This window comes from Acomys russatus, chromosome X, assembly GCF_903995435.1.
Source record: "Acomys russatus chromosome X, mAcoRus1.1, whole genome shotgun sequence".
NCBI lineage: Eukaryota > Metazoa > Chordata > Mammalia > Rodentia > Muridae > Acomys > Acomys russatus.
In genome coordinates, this window is record NC_067169.1 from 68,290,123 (window position 1) to 68,311,127 (window position 21,005).

Here is a 21,005-nt window from a genome sequence, read left to right on the forward strand (position 1 = left end):
AGCTGTATGGGCAAAAGAGTATGCTGTGTGATAAACTGAGACACATTGCAACTTCCACAGAAAAATGTGTTTTTGTTTTATTTATTTTTGGTTTTTTGTTTTATTTTAAATTATTTATTATTTTGTGTTTTCTTTTGAGGGTAGGTTGCAGGGGCACATAGTAGATATGAGAGAAGGGGGAGATTGGTGGCATGGGAGTGAATGATATGAAATTCACAAAGCATCAATAAAATTTTTCATTAAAAAGGAAACGAACTAATATGAGATTTGAAACAGTCGACAGAATCATTTTTTAAGGAAATGGGTGAAACTTTGGGCATATATGACTCTTTATAATCAGACATATCATATTAAGCTCAATGACTTAATTCTACAAATTTTAAATGGTATAGAAATGATTTCCAAGAATTAAAAATATATTGTATCAGTTATTACTTTACAGTATGTTTAAGTTTTTTGAGAGCCACTAATTATGGAAAATGTTACTGGTAAATCACCAACAAATATATTATTAGCAATACTTTTCAGTTAAGTGGACAAAGAGTAGAAAGGTGAAGATGAGCAGGACTGAGGGAATTGGTATTATCAATTTTTAAGATTTACACTGAATGTTGTACATTGAATCATGAGATTTCGTAGAGTATAAATCAATCTTATGGATTTGTAGATTTTTAAAGTACTTCTATATTCATGAATTGATAACAGCAGTTTCATATGTATTTGCAAACTCTTTCAATCCCTATAAAAATTTATTTCTGGTTAGGACCTTTCAGTTAGAACTGACCCTGGTAAGAGAACATTATTTATATTTATTCAATAATAGTTGCATACCATATTCCAAGGGAATTTTCCCCTATAATGAACTGAAAATCTAAAGATAGAGTTGCCCTATGTATGCACCCATTTGTGTGTGTGTGTGTGTGTGTGTGTGTGTGTGTGTGTGTGTGTGTGTGTGTTTAGACAAGGAATAATACATTGTGAACATATATCAGGGTGAAAGAACTTAGGCTAATATTGCTAACTGAAGTGTGTAGGGAGAAAAAGATGAGTTGAAGTTGGCTTCTTTATCTAGATGTTGCCTAGTGTGTCCTATATGATAAAAATGTTACATTCTTTTATTTTTCATAGAGAAGATGTCTTTCACACAAGAATTTCAGTTCTTTCCTTCAAGAAATAGAATCAAGGTCATAATGACCTTGCACCTGCTGTTTTTCAAGTGGCTTTAGCTCAAAGAATTCTATGCCAAAGTAGCATATTTAGGAATGATCTGCTCTGATTTTTTTCATGGCATTAGATTTCAAGTAACAAAAAGAATAGAGAATGCTTAAATTGATGCTTATTAAACAATATTTCTCCCTGATATTATGAATTTATCTCCTTTCTATAGAGATTAACATACATTACCCATTTGTATTTTCTTTTTTTAATTAAATTTTTTATTGTTTACATATAGATTTATGTTCTTACACATATATACAATAAACTACCTATAGCAAGAAGAACCATGACAAACTCAGGAATTATATAAATTTTACATTCTTAGTGTTTTGGCTGTTAGTATTTCGCAGCCTGGAAGAGAAGATCTTTCCTACCTTGGTGCATGACATACATGGTAAACTGTCGCTCATAAGCAGATATTAGCCACATAATAGATGATAATCACACTACAATACAGTGACTGACATATCAACCAAGGACCATGTATGATGTAGTTGCACAGTCTCTTTGAGGGTCTCAGGAGATGGAGAATAGGGACTACTTTGGACATGGACTCTAGACACTGAAATTTGACCACTTAATCACTGGCAGGTTGGTATTGCCAAGCCAAAGAGAAAGAGGATATAGGTAATACACCTGTAAAATATTTTTAAAACTGAGATAATGAAGTGAATGATCTTTCAAATATTTGATATAATTCAATATCAAAATAAAACATACATTTGTTTGATTGCTTATTTTTTAAGTGATTGATTATTTTCCCTTTTTAAGGATTCACTTAAATGCATATAGTTTTCTTTTATGGAAAATAGGATTTTTGGGATTGAAGAGAACGCTCAGAGGTTAAGTGCACTGTTTGCTCTTCCAGAGTTTCAATTCCCAGCAACCACATGGTGGCACACAACCATCTATAAGGAGATCTAGTGCCCTCTCCTGGTGGGTAGGCACACAGGCAGGCAGACCATTATATACATAATAGATATATAAATAAATAAATAATAAAAGAAACTAGGATTATCACACATAATATACCCTGCCTGATTACAATTTCCATCACAACTACTCCTCCCAGTTACTCTCTTCCCAACTTCCCATCTGGATCCACTGACTTCTGTCACACATTAGAAATCAACATTTTTTTTTTAAGGAATAATAATGAAATAAATTAAATCAAAATGTAATACAATAAAACAAAACTGACATATCAGAGTTGGACAAGAAAAACCACAAACAAACAAACAGAATGAAAAGTGTCCAAGAGAAGACAATACAATCAGAGACCCACTAATTCAGAAGCTAGAGAATCCCATAAAAATAATAAACTTGATGTTGACAAACACACACACATACAGAGAGAGAGAGAGAGAGAGAGAGGGAGAGGGAGAGAGAGAGAGAGAGAGAGAGAGAGAGAGAGAGAGAGAGAGAGAGAGAGAGAGAGAGAGAGAGAGAGAGAGAGAGAGAGAGAGACAACACTTACTTCAGACCCCTTCAGTCTTATACATGCTGCTTTAGACTTTCTGGTAATTCATATGAGAATTGCTCATTTTGATTTAGAGGGTCTTGTTCTCCTCGCCTCCTCTATACTTTCTGGATCTGAGAATATTTCTACCTCTTATTCCTTAAGGTACCCTGAGCCATGATAGGAGGATATACTATTTATGGCCAAGTTTTCAAAGGTTTCTTATACTCTGCATATATTTATTTTAAAGTATCATATTAAATAATACATGCTAGTAATAGCTAGTTAGGAAATACTCTGTTTGAAATTTTAGTTTGAGTAATTGGCTGTTAATATGTTTCATTTCTTAAAGATAATATTTAAATAATCCCAGATGTAAAGAAATAAGTATTTAAATTTTGAAAAAGTTTTATGAGTAGATGCATATGCATATGTGCTCATAAATATCCACTGCCAGTCACAGTATAACTACTTTTTCCTTAAATCTCTTTATACCTGAAACCACATTTTTAAATTAGCATATTAAAACATATTATTCTATCATTTATGCCCTACTAAATACCTACTATAAAATGAAACTCACATGATCTTTTAATTCTTATTTATAAAAACCAATTATAAAATGAGCAATTGGTTTAAATTTATTTATTTCTTCCCTATTGTCTAATTCGTCACCTTAGACTCAACTCTTTTGCCTTCAACATACTTATTTTTTTCTTAAATTGAAATAATTGTTTTCTTTACCGTTACAACAAAATATGAATACTTTCAGGGATCGACAGTTTTAAAGGAATATTAATGTTAAGCAAAAAGAAGAGATTCAATGAAAAATAGATGTTTCTATTTAACTAAAAATATTCCATATCACTACAATATTGAAGAGTAAGTTTTAAAGAATAGACTTTGTGTCATAATTTTATATGAAAATTATAAAGAATTTTTTCCGTTTTTTTAGTAATTTATTCTTGTTACATATCAATGTTTATCCCATCCCTTGTATCCTCCCCCCCCCCATTTTCCCATTATTCCCCTCCCCTATGAATGTTCCTGAGGGGGATTAGCTCCCCCTGTATATTCTCATAGGGTATCAAGTCTCTTCTTGGCTACCTCCTGTCCTTCCTCTGAGTGCCACCAGGTCTCCCCCTCCAGGGGACATGGTCAAATGTGAGGCACCACAGTACGTGAGAAAGTCATGTCACACTCTCCACTCAACTGTGGAGAATATTCTGACCATTGGCTAGATCTGGGAAGGGGTTTAAAGTTTACCTCCTGTATTGTCCTTGGCTGGTGCCTTAGTTTGAGCAGGACCCCTGGGCCCAAATCTGCCTATCATATTGTTCTACTTGTAGATTTCTAGTTTAGGGTATCTTGATACAAATGGTTGCAAAATAAAGTTAAAGTATTCATTAGTAAAATATTATTTAAATACTAATGTTAAAATAAAATAATAGCAAGTGTTAGCACCTATCTTTTCTTAGTATTACTTGTAAAATTTGATTTACTTATTTATAGTAGTGACTGATTTTTCTCATAATTTAATTTTACAATTTTTAATAACATTATCCATAAATTTAAGTATGAGCTAATCTTATTGTTCTAAGTGTCATAAATTGACTTGGGTTTTATTTACTAAAGATACATTTTATATTTTAATAGGATCAGTAAAGTTGTTTATAATATTTATTCCAAATAAAGCTCTTTATAATTATTAGTGTTGAGAATAAGTAAAAATAACAAAAACATTTAAATATTCATGAAAATATTTTACTTATGGATAACATTGCCTGTATTGTGTGTGATAGTCTCCTATAGAACTACCAGACTACAAGTCCAAAGCAAATATTATTTTAATAATCTAAAATTCCATACGGTTTTCAGAGAGATAACGACAAAATATATCCTGCAAGTTGGACTATCTAACCTTTTCAGTTTTTTGAATTAAAACAAACCATGTTTCTACCAGAAAGCAAACCTTTAAAAGGATTTAGGAAATTTAAACATTACTTGAACTCATTCTTGCCCTTGGCAGAATTTTGTAAATGAAAGTACTCTAATATTTGAGATTTTTATATTCTTTTTTATACCCCCTGCCTTCCTCCGTCTCTTCTTCTTCTTTTTTTTTTTTCCGTCTCTTCTTCTTAGAGAAATGGAGGCCCACATGTGATAGCAAGCCACTGTGGCACCTTAAATTGCAGCAGGAGTAAACTCATGCTTTCTCTCTGAAGCCTGGCAGGCAGTACAGTTGGGTGAAAGGGATCCAAAGGCAGGGAGCAGACTCAAAAACACCCCCTACTCTCATTGTTAGGGGACCCACATGGTGATTAAGCTGCATATTTGCTACGTATCTATAGGGTTTCTAGGTCTGTCCCATTCATGCTCTTTGGTTGATGGTTCAGTGTCTGTGAGCCATGAAGGTACAAAGAATGAGCATGTTTTTTTCTTTTCAGTGACAAGTGTTCCAGCACTCCAAGATGTTTTAGACTTTGTGCTAGACTTTTCATTTGAAGCTTAAATACTAACTTGATATTATGTGGCTATCAGAATATTTATTTTCTTAGTAAAATGAGCTTTTGTATATAATATACTTTTTAAAATTTTTTTTATTAATTTATTCTTGTTACATCTCAATGGTTATCCCATCCCTTCTATCCTCCCATTCTTCCCTCCCTCCCATTTTCCCCTAATTCCCCTCCCCTATGACTGTTTCTGAGGGAGATTTCCTCTCCCTGTATATGTTCATAGGGTATATACTTATATAACTAACAGGAATAGGCTAACATGGTTTAAACTTGGTGATGAAGAATGGACTCAATTGATGGTAGGTTTATAGATCATATAGGAGACCAATAATCATGCAATTTGGAAGAATGAATATTAGTGGTTGTTTTCCTATTTGTTAATTTTTGTGAAATTTGTTTCTGTGAAAGAAGCTATATTTTGTTTCAAGTGGTACTTTTCCTCTGCTGTAACTTCATTATATATTTACAAAATAATTCTCTCATTGCCATAGTTACACAACACATCTGTTTAATTGATGCAGTTGAAATAAACCAAATGTGACTCAAGCAACAGATGGTTTGTGATTTGAGTTACGTAGGTTGGAGTAGATATGCAGCATGCAGTTAAAGAAGAGAAACCTGGTGCTTTCATCAACTATATAAACATATTAATCAAAATATTCTCTGTTTAATGTCAGAAATATCACAACAAAATGTGATAAGGACCAAAACTAATTTAAAATTACTAATGATTAAACTACTTTCCCTTTTTAAGAAAGGAGTGTAACATTTGAGAGTATGTAGGGTCTTTCTTCAGTATAGTGAACTTATGGATATTATTCATATGTTTTATAATAAGAGAGAGGGAGGGTAGGATCAGGAGGAGAGGAGGGATGTGAAAATGATTGTGGTGGAAAGTTAATAAACAAATACACTTAAAATATAATTAAATCGATTGAATGTATTTTTTAAAAATTACAAAAGAGCTCAAGAACATAGCCAGGGCAATATGACACCACCAGAACCCAGCTATTATACTATAGCAAACCCAGGATATCATAACTTAGCTGAAGCACAAGAAAATGATCTTAAATCCAATCTCATGAAGATTATAGAGGTCTTTAAAAAAGAAATGAGTAAATCCCTTAAAGAAATATAGAAAACTACAGACAAACACATAGAGGTTGATGACGGGAAAAGTAAATAGTAGCAATAAGGAAATCACAGACTGAGGGAATGCTGGAGTTGGAAAACCTAGGGAAGAGAGTAGGAACAACAGACAATCATCACCAAGAGAATTCAAGAGGTGGGAGAGATAATCTCAGGTTTAGAACGAATGATAGTCAAAGAAAATGTTAAATTAAAAAATTCTTGACATAAAACATTCAGGATATTTTGGATACTATGAAAAGGCCTACCCTAAGAATTAGAGTCCTGAAACAAAACTTTTCATTATTATTTATTCTTCAATGTCACAAGATCCACCCTCTGCTTTTAACAGTCCCATGACTGAATTTCACTTCCTTATCTATAAAAGTAGAATTTTGCACAATTAAGTATTATGATAAGTTTAATGGCATAACCAGAGCTGAGAGAACACTTGTTCATCCTAGAACTGACCATAATAAAAGTTTTCCTATAGAAATTCGAATAACAGCATATATCAGGATGCATAAAAACAATAAAATAATAGCTAAAGTTACTTTAATCTGGAAAAGTAAAAAAGAAAATAAATCAAAATAAAGAACAAAAATAAAGAAGCCAACAAACTGCAGGATGTAATAGAGTACAGACCTTGAATAAAATAGAAAAGATCTTCTACGTCACTTAGTATCTTCAAGTAAGATATGTAATCTGATCACGTAATAGAGATGAAAATTATGACTTGAATGTCAAAATAAATCATTTCACAATCTCTTTTCTAATATGTTGTATAATTAAAGTCAATTTACCTAAGGCATTAACCTATGAGAAAATATAGATATCTCTGAAATTAATAAAGAGTCTTCTGATAGAATTCAGCTTAGGATATGCTTAGTACTTTGGCATTCACAATGTTTTATATGTGAAATAAAACTATCCTGTTGCATGATAGTCATTAAAAAGTAACATGCATTCTTTTTTTTTTATTATTAATTTATTCTTGTTACATCTCAATGTTTATCCCATCCCTTGTATCCTCCCATTCCTCCCCCCCCCATTTTCCCATTATTCCCCTCCCCTATGACTGTTCCTGAGGGGGATTACATCCCCCTATATATTCTCATAGGGTATCAAGTCTCTTCTTGGCTACTTGCTGTCCTTCCTCTGAGTGCCACCAGGTCTCCCCCTCCAGGGGACATGGTCAAATGTGAGGCACCAGAGTACGTGAGAAAGTCGTATCACACTCTCCACTCAACTGTGGAGAATATTCTGACATTCTTAAAGCTACTCTTTATAGTAAGAGGTGCATATGGTGACAATGAGGAAACAGAAAAAGTCTGATGCAGGGTATATTAGAATTGGAGTCAGTAGGAGTGCAAGGTTGTATGATAAGTTTGAAAACTTTGACAAGCAATTCTAATTAGCTACTCAGAACATTTAATTCAAGCACTACATAATGGGAATCACATGCTGGCATAACTTGCTGATTCTTTGGATCCAGATTAACCTTTCTAAAATGTCACTTGCATCATATTATGGAAATGTAATGATATTCTTCTTATATAAAATATGGAATTCTAGCTTTATGAGGTATAGTGGTGCTTTATCTCTGAATATTCAGCTAAGCATTAAAAGTATTATTCATGAACATGTGATAAAAGTTTGATGTGAATTACAAACAAGGACATTCCCATATTACGAACAGGAGTACAAAAATAGAATAGACACTAAAGATTCATTCAATAAAAATATAAAGTATAGAACTTGGAATAAAAATGTGGAAAATTTGAGAAGCAGACAGAAGTAGAACTAGAGATACTAAAGTGGACTACGGAGCAGTTCTCAGGCTGCTAAGAGTCTCAGGCCACCATCTGGCCACCTTAACCCATTGCAAATGCAGCTAAGCCCGTGGCATGGAGCCACCATAGTTGCTGCTGTTAACATTCTTGCTGTTTGCCCTGTTATGGGGAGAACACTAAGATGCAGGCTGCCTGGTGCTAAAGCATGAGTGCCATGCCCTGGTTACAGGCATAGTCTCAGCTCCAAGGGCAAGATGGTGTACAGCAACCTGGAAGTCACACAGATTCTGCTACCAGACAAGCTTCCCAACCTGATCACTCTGACTCTTTGCAACAAAGTAGATACCACAGATTAAAAAATCATTCATTTACAAGATGAAGTCTCCTTGACAGATTTCCATGACACATGCTGTTACCAGAAACCACATTAATGTTCAAGAACTGTGTTGATGTTTGTGATCCAGGTTCCAGAGGGAAACCATATTGATCTCCATAATCTGTGTTGCTCTGCCACAGAAATCAAGTTGATGTCCAAGATGCAAGCTCTCTCCAGAAACCATGTTGAAGTCCATGTTCAGTGCTTCTACTAGCTGCTATGAACAGAGAAATCTCTTTTGTAGTGATAAGATAATTGCATACTTATAACTGAGAACAAGAGACATTGAAGGCTTCTGTGCCAATCTCCCACAAAAAGGAAGTAGTCCACATAGGGAGCTATTGAAAAGAACTTTTGAAACTTAAGATAAAGATGCTGAAGTGGAGCTCTTCACAGTTGTTGGATTCTGGTAGAGGGAGTGGAATGACAGATTTTTTAAGGAGCTGGCCATTGGTAATTTGATTATGCTCCAGTGAGTATATTAACAACACAAACTGGACTTAGTCTCTCTCTCTCTCTCTCTCTCTCTCTCTCTCTCTCTCTCTCTCTCTCTCTCTCTCTCTCTCTCTCTCTCTCTCTAACTCTGCCCTCTATTCCTTCCCCTCCCTCTCTATCTCCCTCTTCCACAATCTCCCTCTTGCATACATACATAATTGCATACAGACACATGCTCAAGTAATTGGTATTTTCCGGACTGTTATAAATTACAAAAACAGAAAAATATATATCCTACTAGGTTCAATTTCTAGTACCTACATGGAGGCAAAAACAATACATAACCCCAGTTCCATGGGTTCTGGCTCCTTCCTCTTGACTCTGAGAGCACCAGACATATAGGTAGTATAGAGACATATATGTAGGTAAAACACATATAAAATAAACTCTGAAAGTAGAATTAAGAAAGAACTCAAATACCGAAGAAAGTCTTAACACTAGATTATTTTACTTTATCTCTTTTGATCAAGCAATAAATACATCAGGATCAAAAGTCAAGACATTCTAACAATTTAAAAAACATAAGAATAAACAAGATCTTTGATCAGTATGTCATTTTTGCAGTTGAATCTTCAAGTATATATGCATATATGGAAAGGGTTTAAGTGGAAGAACTACTTTTCAAAAATGATTTAATAATTATATATTGTTACATTAAGAGCATTCAGGATGGTTAAGAAAAAAGTGAGTAGTATTCCTTGAATTTGACCCTTATACACTCACTTATTTTCTGTCATCTATACTTTTGAGAATTGAATGAATGTTAAGATACATTTCCTAAAAACTATGTATGTATTCTAAGCCATTTATTTGCAAGTTTTTAGTAAATTACTAGCACAGAATGGGATAACACTTTTTTTTTTTTTTTTTTTTTTTTTTACTAAAATTGTCTTGGTATTTTTAGTATAGATAAACAAGTCTTTACATCAAGAAGTAATTTCCATAGCCACCATTTCTATCATTTTCTGTAATGTTACATGCTATTTGATGAGGACTTCATTTCTGTTAGGAGAAATGACTAACTCCTTAGCCACAGAGGTTAAGCTATCAAATCCGTCTACTTATGGCAGCAGTGTTTCTTTGTTGTTATGTTCTAGTATCTATCTTAACACTATAAAAGTTTAAATGACAAAGCTATACTTTAAGATAATATAAAACTTTGAAACATAATAAAATTTCTCATTTAGTCATATATAAATACGTGTGTGTTAACATAAATTTAGAATTTTTTCTAAACAATTATTTAGTATAAAAAGATAAATTATACTTCTATGCCAACTATCTTATTTTGTGTGTAGTAACATATCTCATGTTTGGAGTACTATATTGACTTTAAGTTGTGTGCAATTGCTAATGGTATATGGGTTTAATGAAGTAATATCCTGGTTCTTAACTTTTAAAAGACTGACAAGTATACATCTTTATATTTTTATTGTAGGGATCCATTATGTTGCAGGTGTTGTTTGTTTGTTTGTTTGTTTGTTTGTTTGTTTGTTTGTTTGTTTTTATCTCTTACCCACATAACACCCTGGAAACAATTACACATGAGACTCAATTATTATTTTACAAATACCTAGGCCATATAACAAGGCTCTTCTCTGACTAGGTCATAACTTAAAACAACACATTTATACTAATTTACATTCTGCCACATGTTTGGTTACCATCTTCCTCACATCTTGTCAGCTGAATTTCACGTGTATCCCAGATATCCTTCTGCCTACAGAATATCCCAACTGTTTCCTTCCTTAAGCACATGCCACATGTTTTTCAATTGACAGTCACTGCATCCATAAAATACATAGGAGATTCTTTCTACATTTTTCTTGAAAATGCTTGAAAATATTTTCATAATCATAAACAATATATGAAAGTCAGTGAAGTTAAACCTAAGACTAAAATGTTTCTAGTTTCTTAGTGAAAAATGGTCTAAACCTGTTATATTTAATTGACAAATTTAGCCTTATACATAAGGGTTCTGCACACTATGATCAACAGGAAAAATGATTTTAAGACTTTGAAAAAAATAATAATTTCAGATTCATATTATATATTTACTAAAACATGTAAGGTAAACAAAAGGAAAGTTACTAATACCTATATTTTCTAGAGCTATTTTTATACTATAAGATGAAATTTGAGTAGGCAAAATGAAGGGAATATGAGTCTTAGAAAGCCTGAATGTTTGCTATTAAGCAATGAATAACAATAACAAAAAATTTTTATTTTGCTGTATTACATATGTTTTGTTTTTTGGGGTTGGTTAGCTGGCTGGTTTTTCAAGATATGGTTGCACTGTGTACCCCTAGGTGTCCTGAAACTCACTCTATAAACCAGGCAGACTCAGACTCAGGGAGATCTGCCTACCTCTGCCTACTGAGCTACATTATGTAGCTCTGGCTGGCATGGAACAATATATGTAATAAGTATTGACTCACACTCACAGACATCTACCGGTTTTAACCTCCTTAGCACCATGATTAAAGTTGTTTGCCACTATTGCCTGCCATATTATCTATTTTAATTTTTTCTATGAGTTAATTCTGTTAAGAATGCAACCCTACATCTGACAAAGGTCTAATATCCTAAATATATAAAGAACTCAAGAAATTAAACACCACCAAACCAAATAACCCAATTGAGAAATGGGGCTCAGAACTAAACAGAGAATTTTCAGAAAAGGAATATCAAATGGCTGAGAAACACTTAAAGAAATGCTCAACCTCCTTAGTCATCAGGGAAATGCAAATCAAAACAACTCTGAGATTCCATCTTACTCCCATCACAATGGCCAAGATCAAAAATTTAAGTGACACAACATGCTGGCAAGGATGTGGAGAAAGAGGAACACTCCTTCATTGCTGGTGGGAATGCAATCTAATGCAGCCACTTTGGAAAGCTATCTGGCATTATTTCAGGAAACTGGGAATAGGGCTTCCTCAAGACCCAGCTATTCTACTCCTTGGAATATACCCAGGAGATGCTCCAGAATACAACAGGGACATATGCTCAACCTTTTCCATAGCAGCCTTATTCATAATAGCCAGAACACGGAAACATCCTACGTGTCCCTCAGTAGAAGAATGGATAAACAAACTGTGGTACATTTACACTATGGAATACTACTCAGCTATTGAGAACAAGGAATTTCCGAAATTTGTGGACAAATGGATTGAACTAGAAATGATGATAATGAGTGAGCTAACCCAGAAGCAGAGAGACTCAAATAGTACATGCTCACTTATATCTGGACATTAGGCCAAGGGGCATGTCTCATGAAAGTCTTCACTTACTAGGAAAATGGGATAGTGGTGAGGACAGCCAAAGGTTAGAGAAATATAGGAGATAGGGAAATAGATGGATCCAGAGGGTCCTAGAAACCTATAAGAAGAACACTATGATGGACAGTTCTGGGCCCAGGGCTTCGGCTCCACCTATGGCACCAACCAAGGACAATTTTTGCAGTCATCATCAAACCCCTACCCAGAGTTAGCCAAGGGACAGACTATTCTCCACAGCTTAGTGGAGCCTGGGGACTGACTTTCACATGAAATCTGGGGCCCCTTATTTGTCCATGTCCCCTTGATGGGGAGGCTTGATGGCCCTGGGAGGAAGGATTGCAGACTACCAAGAAGAAACTTGATATCCTAGCATCATATTCAAGGGGAGAAGGCTCCCATCAGTCACAGTCATAGGGAAGGGGAATGAAGTGAAAGTGGGAGGAAGAGAGGGTGCACAGGATGGGATAGCAATTCAGATGTAATATGAATGATTTTATTTCTCAACAAAAAAAGAAAAAAAAAGAATCTTCAACAAACACATCTCACAGGTAATAATTTTTTCTCACAGATTTTTTAATCTAAGAGAACAACAGACTCCTATTAAATTGAATGAGTGATATTATGACCATAAGAACATTAAATAGATTATATTATACAATAATCATTTCATATTTCATCAATAATGTACTCTTGAAATTAGGAATATAAAAATAAAGTGGATGCAAATTAAGCAAATAATTGTTATATACATATACATTTGTATTTTTATACTATCAGATGGGAGAAAGATACTAAAATATTTGCATCTTCATATCTCAAGAAATTCCTGACAACACATAAAATTAATTTATGAAAACATTTGTTGTTTTCTCTCATGAGAAATGCCACATGTGTTTATGTGAATTAGGTTCATAAAACTCTTTTCAGTAATTGTGTTTTATCTGTGTCATTTATGTTACTAACACTTCAGTGTTTTGTTTGGTAAATAATTTTATGAATACCATCTTAAATATTGTAGGATACAAACTCCAAATACCTTCTTATTTTGTTTGTCAGACATTAAAGCAGTGCATAGCAGACATGCCTGTTATGCATTAAAGGACATGTCTAGTAAGGTGACTCAAATACTTAGAGATGACTGAGATAATGCATCAGAAATACAATAGAGGCAACTCTTACGCCCGGTGAAACTGGTTGGAACGCAGATCTGCCTGTTCACAAAAGCCTCAAATTGTTCACAGTGCAAGTAATTTTTTATGTGGCTTTACCAGATCGCTGAAATAATACACTTTATAAATTGGATGCATTAAGCAATTATTCATAATATTGCTGAAACCCTATAATTTTCATTGTTTCTTTCAGTCCCAACGACGTGTCACATTTCACCTGCCAGAAGGCTCACAGGAAAGCCTCAGTGATGGTGGGTTAGGAGAGCATGCTGGAGGAAGCCTTCCCAGCACATCCCATGCCCTGCCTCTGGGTTATCCTCAGGAAGAGTATTTTGATCATGCTGCACCAAACAACCGTACTGAAGGGGATGGCAACTCTGATCCTGAATCTAGTAAGTGATCCTTTTCCTACTTCCTCAATTGAAATACATTAATAACATTTGCAAATCCAGTTTTTATAGCTCTAACTGTATGGTCCAACTAATTATGCTGCTATGACTAGTAGAATATTCTTAAGAGGTAAGTCTAATAGGTGGGTGACATGTATATAGCAACAGATAGTATTTGAGAATCTGGAGAGCTGATACTGTAAACAAAATTTACTATAAATATAATAACAATCATTTTGTTTAGGCATACATAGGATTTTTCCATTTTGCACACCTTTGTATGTAATCTGCCATTTTCTCTCATTTACTTACTTTGTTTAAATAATAAATAATACCTAATATTTAGACTATTTGTATATTCCTTTGTATTTTAAAAGATGTAAAAATCAATTCCAAGTAATTCAGGAGAAATATGCATTCACGTTCCTGTGTCACGTCATTGTTTAAAAGTCCTACTCTTATCCAAGAAGCTGATTACAATTAATACCTACTGGAAAAGAAAAATTTAGTTTTCCTCTGTAGAACAGAAAACTTATATCAACAATGCTCCAGGGTAGGCTCCATGCCTAGGATTAGTTAGCCAACACAAACCCATTCTATGTTTTATATTTGTTTGTTTGGTTTTGTGTGTGTGTGTGTTTCTTTGTCTGTCTGTCTGTCTCTCTGTCTGTCTGTCTGTCTCTCTCTCTCCCTCTCTCTCTCTCTCTCTCTCTCTCTGTGTGTGTGTGTGTGTATGTGTGTGTGCATTTTGTTTTGTTTCTGTACTTTTCATCTCTTGATTTTTTTTTGTTTATTTGCTTTGAGTTCCTTTTTTGAGAGAGAGACATAAATAAAATTGTGTTGGATAGGTAGGTTGGTAAGATCTGGGAGAAACTGGGGAAGAGAAAAGAATATTGTCAAAATATACTAGTATTTTGTTAAATAAAATATTATAAAATACTATAAAACCAAATTTAAAGAAAGAAATTTTGCATTTGATCACTGGATAGAAGACACTAAAGGTGGGTTTTTGAACGATGATTTTTTTAAAAGCATCAGGTTGACATTAAATAGCAATTTATCAATAATAATGAAGCTATTTTGACTATGTAGAAAGCTTAGTATCTTTTGAAAATACAATATCCAATAATTAGTTATATATCTTTACCTTTTAAAAGATCTTTTTCTTTTGAAATCACATGTGTGTGCCTGCATGTGTGTGTACATCACATGTGTACAAATGGCCACAGAAGACAAAAGAGAGTTTAGATCCTCTGGAATGAAAACAACAGGTACTTCTCTGCCTCTGATATGAGAGATGGAAATGAACCAGAACTTCAAGAGGTGATGATGCTCTTAAGCACTGAGCTGTTTCTCTAGCCAGTCTTATCATACTATATTCTCTTCCATTAAGATGCTGAAAAAATTAGAGGGAATATGTTGGTTCAATGACAAAATTTAATTTAAAATTAGGTATCCCAACAAAGTAATACTTTTCACTATGAAAAGCATAGATGTTCAAACAAAGATATTCACAATATTAAATAGTAAATATAAAGTATTAAACATATGATCTTGTCATTATATATTTGTAATTACATGCATAGAATAATTAACTAATAATAATTTAAAAGCTATAAATATTAAGAAATATCAACAATAATAGTATTTTATTTTACTTTCTTTGAAAATTACATATTTTGACAAATTCCACTATGCTAATAAACTCTAGTGAATATTTTTGTAAATGTAACTATAAGTAGTATATATATTATATAGATATGTCTTTTCCCATCAAAAATTATCATTTTAAATATATCTTCATCATATCTTGTCGATTAATATAAAGACAGAGGTAGAAAAAATATTTTTATAAGCTAGGAAAAAACAGATCCCTTTACATACATCTTGTTACTAATACATTTTCAAATAAAGTTATTCAGAATAAACATCAAATCTTGAAATAAACTTTTAATCTGGATAAGAGAAGATATAATTTTAATTAGCGTTAAACAGAGTGACTATATATAGCATATATTATAGTATGGATTAGTAAGTATAAAGTAGCCGGGCATGGTGGCCCACACTTTTAATTCTATTCAGGTAGGCAGAGGCAGGTGGATCTCTGTGGGTTCCTGGCAGCCTGGACTATAAAACAAGTCTAGGACAGCCAAAGGTATACAGAGAAATCTAGTCTTAAAAAGAAAAAAGAACAAAAAAGAAAATATATAAAACATTTTAAAGTATATATATATGTATACATATATATATGCATATGCTTTTCTGTTTTTGATAAGATATTTTAAAAGTACAGATTCAGCATTCTTTGAGTAAAATTGTCTTATTAGTATTGAAAGATGCAGCCCTAGGTTTGGTACTAAGTATCAACAAAAACAAGTTAAGAAACAATGCTAATAACATGGCATGAGCTCAAATAATGAGGCCCATGTAATATGCCTAAATCCGGTTTTTATATATGTAAATATAAAATATCCTTTTGGATACTAGGATGAACCATTTTCTCCCCTGATAAAAATGAAACCATGGTAGTAGACACGGAATATTTTGTTCATATTTATTCAAAAGAATAAAGCAGTTAAAAATTCTAAGTTTTCAAATTTAGTGTACTATATTTTATTTATTTTTTTGGTATTTTTTTTATTAATTTATTCTTGTTACATCTCAATGGTTATCCCATCCCTTGTATCCTCCCAATGTTCCCTCCCTCCCATTTTCCCCTTATTCCTCTCCCTTATGACTGATCCAGAGAGGGATTACCTCCCCCTGTATATGTCCATAGGGTATCAAGTCTCTTCTTGATAACCTGCTGTCCTTCCTCTGAGAGCCACCAGGTCCCCCCCTCCAGGGGACATGGTCAAATGTGAGGCACCAGAGTTCGTGAGAAAGTCATATCCCACTATCCACTCAACTGTGGAGAATGTTCTGATCATTGACTAGATCTGCGTAGGGGATTAAAGTTTACCACCTGTATTGTCCTTGGCTGGTGCCTTAGTTTGGGCAGGACACATGGGCTCAAATCTGCCTATCATAATGTTCTACTTGTAGGTCTAGGACCCTCTGGATCCGTCTACTTTGCTATTGTCCCATGCTTCTTTCATCTAGAGTCCCAATATGGTGTCCTCCCCTCTGTCCCCGTTTCCTGGTAAGTGAAGGCTTTCGTGGGACATGCCCCTTGGGCTAGTATGCAGATATAAGTGAGTGTATACCATTTGAGTCTTTCTGCCTTTGGGTTAACTCACTGATTATGATCATTTCTAGCTCAATCCATTTATCCACAAATTTCGGGAATCCCTTGTTTTTAATAGCTGAGTAGTATTCCATAGTGTATATATACCACAGTTTCATTATCCATTCTTGTACTGATGGACACTTAGGCTGTTTCCATGTTCTGGCTATTATGAATAAGGCTGCTATGAACATGGTTGAGCAAATTTTCTTGTTGTGTGCTGGAGCATCTTCTGGGTATATTCCAAGGAGTGGAATAGCTGGGTCTTGAGGAAGCCCTATTCCCATTTTTCTGAGATAGCACCAGAAAGATTTCCAAAGTGGCTGTACTAGTTTGCATTCCCACCAGCAATGAAGGAGTGTTCCTCTCTCCTTACATCCTCGCCAGCATGTGGTGTCACTTGAATTGTTAATCTTAGCCATTCTGTTGGGTGTAAGATGGAATCTCAGAGTTGTTTTGATTTGCATTTCCCTGATGACTAAGGAGGCTGAGCATTTTTTAAATATTTCTCAGCCATTTGATATTCCTCTGTTGAGAATTCTCTGTTCAGTTCCAAGCCCCATTTCTCAATTGGGTTACTTGGTTTGGTGGTGTTTAATTTCTTGAGTTCTTTATATATTTTGTATATTAGACCTTTGTCAGATGTAGGGTTGGTGAAGATATTTTTTCAGTCTGTACGCTGTTGCTTTGTTCTCTTGACAGTGTCTCCTGCCTTACAAAAGCTTCTCAGCCTCATGATGTCCCATTTATTAATTGTTGACATTAAGGCCTGGGCCGTTGGTTTTCTGTTCAGGAAGTTGTCTCCTGTGCCAATATGTTACAGGCTCTTCCCCACTTTTTCTGCTAAGTGACTTAGTGTCTCTGGTTTTATGTTGAGGTCTTTAATACACTTGGATTTGAGTTTTGGACAAGGTGACAAATATGGGTCCAGTTGCAGTTTTTTACACATAGACCTCCAGTTAGACCAGAACCATTTGTTGAAGATGCTATCCTTTTTCCATTGAATGGATTTGGCTTCTATGTCAAAAATCAAGTGACCATATGTGTGTGAATTCATATCTGGGTTTTCGATTCGATTCCACTGATCAACCAGCCTGTTGCTGTGCCAGTACCATGCTGTTTTAATTACTATTGCTTTATAATACAGTTTGAGATCACGTATGGAGATTCCTCCGGAGCACCTTTTATTGTACAAGATTGTTTTAGCTATTATGGGTTTTTTATTTTTCCATATGAAGTTCAAAATTGGACTTTCAATGTCTTTAAAAAATTGTGTAGGTATTTTGATAGGGATTGCATTGAATCTGTAGATTGCTTTTGGTAGGATGGCCATTTTTACTATGCTAATTCTCCTGATCCATGAGCAAAGGAGGTCATTCCATGTTCTCGTGTCATCTTCAATCTCTTTCTTCAGAGTTTCGAAATTTTTTTTCAAACAAGTCCTTCAGTTGCTTAGTTAGAGTAACTCCTAGATATTTTATATTGCTTGTGGCTAATGTGAAGGGTGTGGTTTTCCTAATTTCTTCCTCTGCAAGCTTGTCATTTGTTTATAGGAAGGCTACAGACTTTTTTGAGTTAATTTTGTATCCAGCTAATGTGCTGAAGTTGTTTATCAGCTGTAAGAGTTCTCTGGTGGAATTTTGAAGGGCACTTGTGTATATTATCATATCATCTGCAAAGAGGGATAATTTGACTTCCTTCTTTCCCATTTGGATACCCTTGATCTCTTTTTGTTGTCTTATTCCTATGGCTAGAACTTCGAGTACTATATTGAAGAGATATGGAGAGAGTGGGCAGCCTTGCCTTGTTCCCGATTTTAGAGGAATTTCCTTGAGTATCTCACCATTTACTTTGATTTTGGCTATTGGCTTGCTGTATATAGCCTTTATTATGTTGAGGAAAGTGCCTTGTATCCCCGATCTCTCTAAAACTTTAAATATGAATGGGTGTTGGATTTTGTCAAACGCTTTCTCTGCATCTAAAGAGATGATCATGTGGTTTTTGTCTCTTCAATTTTTTTATACGGTGGATATATCCCTGCATGCCTGGAATGAATCCTACTTGGACATGATGAATGAAATTTTTGATGTCTTCTTGTATTCATTTTGCAAATATTTTATTTAGTATTTTTGAATCTATGTTCATAAGAGAAATTGGTCTGAAATTCTCTTTCTTTGTTGAATCTTTGTGAGGTTTGGGTATCAATGCGACAATGGCCTCATAGAATGAATTTGGTAATGTTCCATCCATTTCTATCTTTTGGAATAGCTTGAAAAGTATCAGTATTAGCTGGCCCTTATAGGTCTAGTAGAATTCTGCAGTGAAACCATCTGGCCCTGGGCTTTTTTTGTCTGGGAGACTATCAATGATTGCTTCAATTTCTATAGGGGAAATAGGACAATTTATCTTGTTTATCTCTTCTTCACTCAACTTTGACATGTGAAATTGATCAAGAAAATCGTCCATTTCCCTTAGATTTTCAAATTTTGTGGCGTATATGCCTTCAAAGTATGATCTTATGATTCTTTGTATTTGTTTCTTCAGTGTCTGTTGTTATGCCTCCCTTTTCATTTCTGAGTTTGTTGATTTCAATACTGTCTTTCTACCTTTTAGTTAGTTTGGCTAACGATCTGTCTATCTTGTTGTTTTTCTCAAAGACCCAGCTCTTGGTTTTATTGATTCTTTGGACTGTTTTCTTAGTTTCTAATTTGTTAATTTCAGCCCTGAGTTTGATTATTTCCAGACGTCTACTCCTCTTGGGTGTTTCTCCTTCTTTTTTTTCTAGTGCTTCCAGTTGTGTCGTTAAGATGCTAATGTGCAATGTTTCCAATTTCTTTTTAAAGGCACTTAGTGCTATGAATTTTCCTCTTAGCACTGCTTTCAATGTATCCCACAAATTTGGTTATGTTGTTCCTTCATTTTCATTGAATTTCAGAAACTCCTTGATTTCTTTCTTTATTTCTTCCGTGACCCAGGTATCATTTTTCAGAGTTGTTTAGTTTCCACGTACGTGTAGGCTTTTTGTTATTTCTGTTGTTGTTGAATTGCAGCCTAAGATCATGGTGATCTGATAGGATACAAGGTATTATTTCAATCCTCTTGTAGCTGTTGAGGCGTGCTTTGTGACCTATGATGTGATCAATTTTGGAGAAGGTTCCATGGGGTGCAGAGAAGAAGGTATATACTTTCTTGTTTGGGTGAAAGGTTCTATAGATACCTGTTAGATCCATTTGACCCATGGCATTGGTTAATGATGTTATTTCTCGGCTTAGTTTCTGTTTCATTGACTTACCCTTGAGTGAGAGTGAGGTGTTGAAGTCTCACACTTTTATTGTGTGGGGATCGATGAGTGGTTTAAGCTTTTTTAGCACATCTTTTACAAATGTTGGAGCCCTTGTATTGGGAGCATAGATGTTCAGAATTGTGATGTCATCTTGGTTGACTTTACCTTTGATGTGTATGAAGTATCCTTCCTCATCCCTTTTGATTAATTTCGGTTGACAGTCTATTTTGTTCGATACTAAAATGGGTACGCCTTCTTGCTTCTTGTGACCATTTGCTTGGAATATTTTTTCCAACATTTTACCCTGAGGTAATGCCTTTCATTATGGGTGAGATGTGTTTCTTGAATGCAGAAGAATGTTGGATCTTGTTTATGTACCCATTCAGTTAGTCTGTGTCTTTTTATTGGAAAATTAAGGCCATTGATATTGAGAGATATTAATGACCAGTGACTGTTAAGAGTCTTAATTTTGATGCTGTTTCCAGTCGAGTGTTTGTGTAGTTGTGTTTTTGCCATGGGATAGTTATCTATTTCCTGAGTAGTTTTGGTTGTAGCTTGACTCTTTGGGATGGAGTTTTCCTTCTAGTACCTTCTGTAAAGCTGGATTTGTGGATAGGTACTGTTTGAATTTGTTTTTGTCATGGAATATTTTGTTTTCTAAATCAATGG

At 34.3% G+C, this 21,005-nt stretch overlaps 1 protein-coding gene across 2 annotated transcripts in view; it reads left to right on the forward strand.

Annotated features, from left to right (window-relative positions):
• The window catches only part of Pcdh11x (protocadherin 11 X-linked), a 598,814-nt gene that overhangs the window by 375,961 nt on the left and 201,848 nt on the right, over positions 1 to 21,005 (forward strand). For both annotated transcript variants that reach the window (XM_051141350.1, XM_051141351.1), the window contains exon 6: positions 13,632 to 13,830. In XM_051141350.1, coding sequence (XP_050997307.1) covers positions 13,632 to 13,830 — 199 coding nt within the window. The remainder of the gene's footprint in view (positions 1 to 13,631; positions 13,831 to 21,005) is intronic.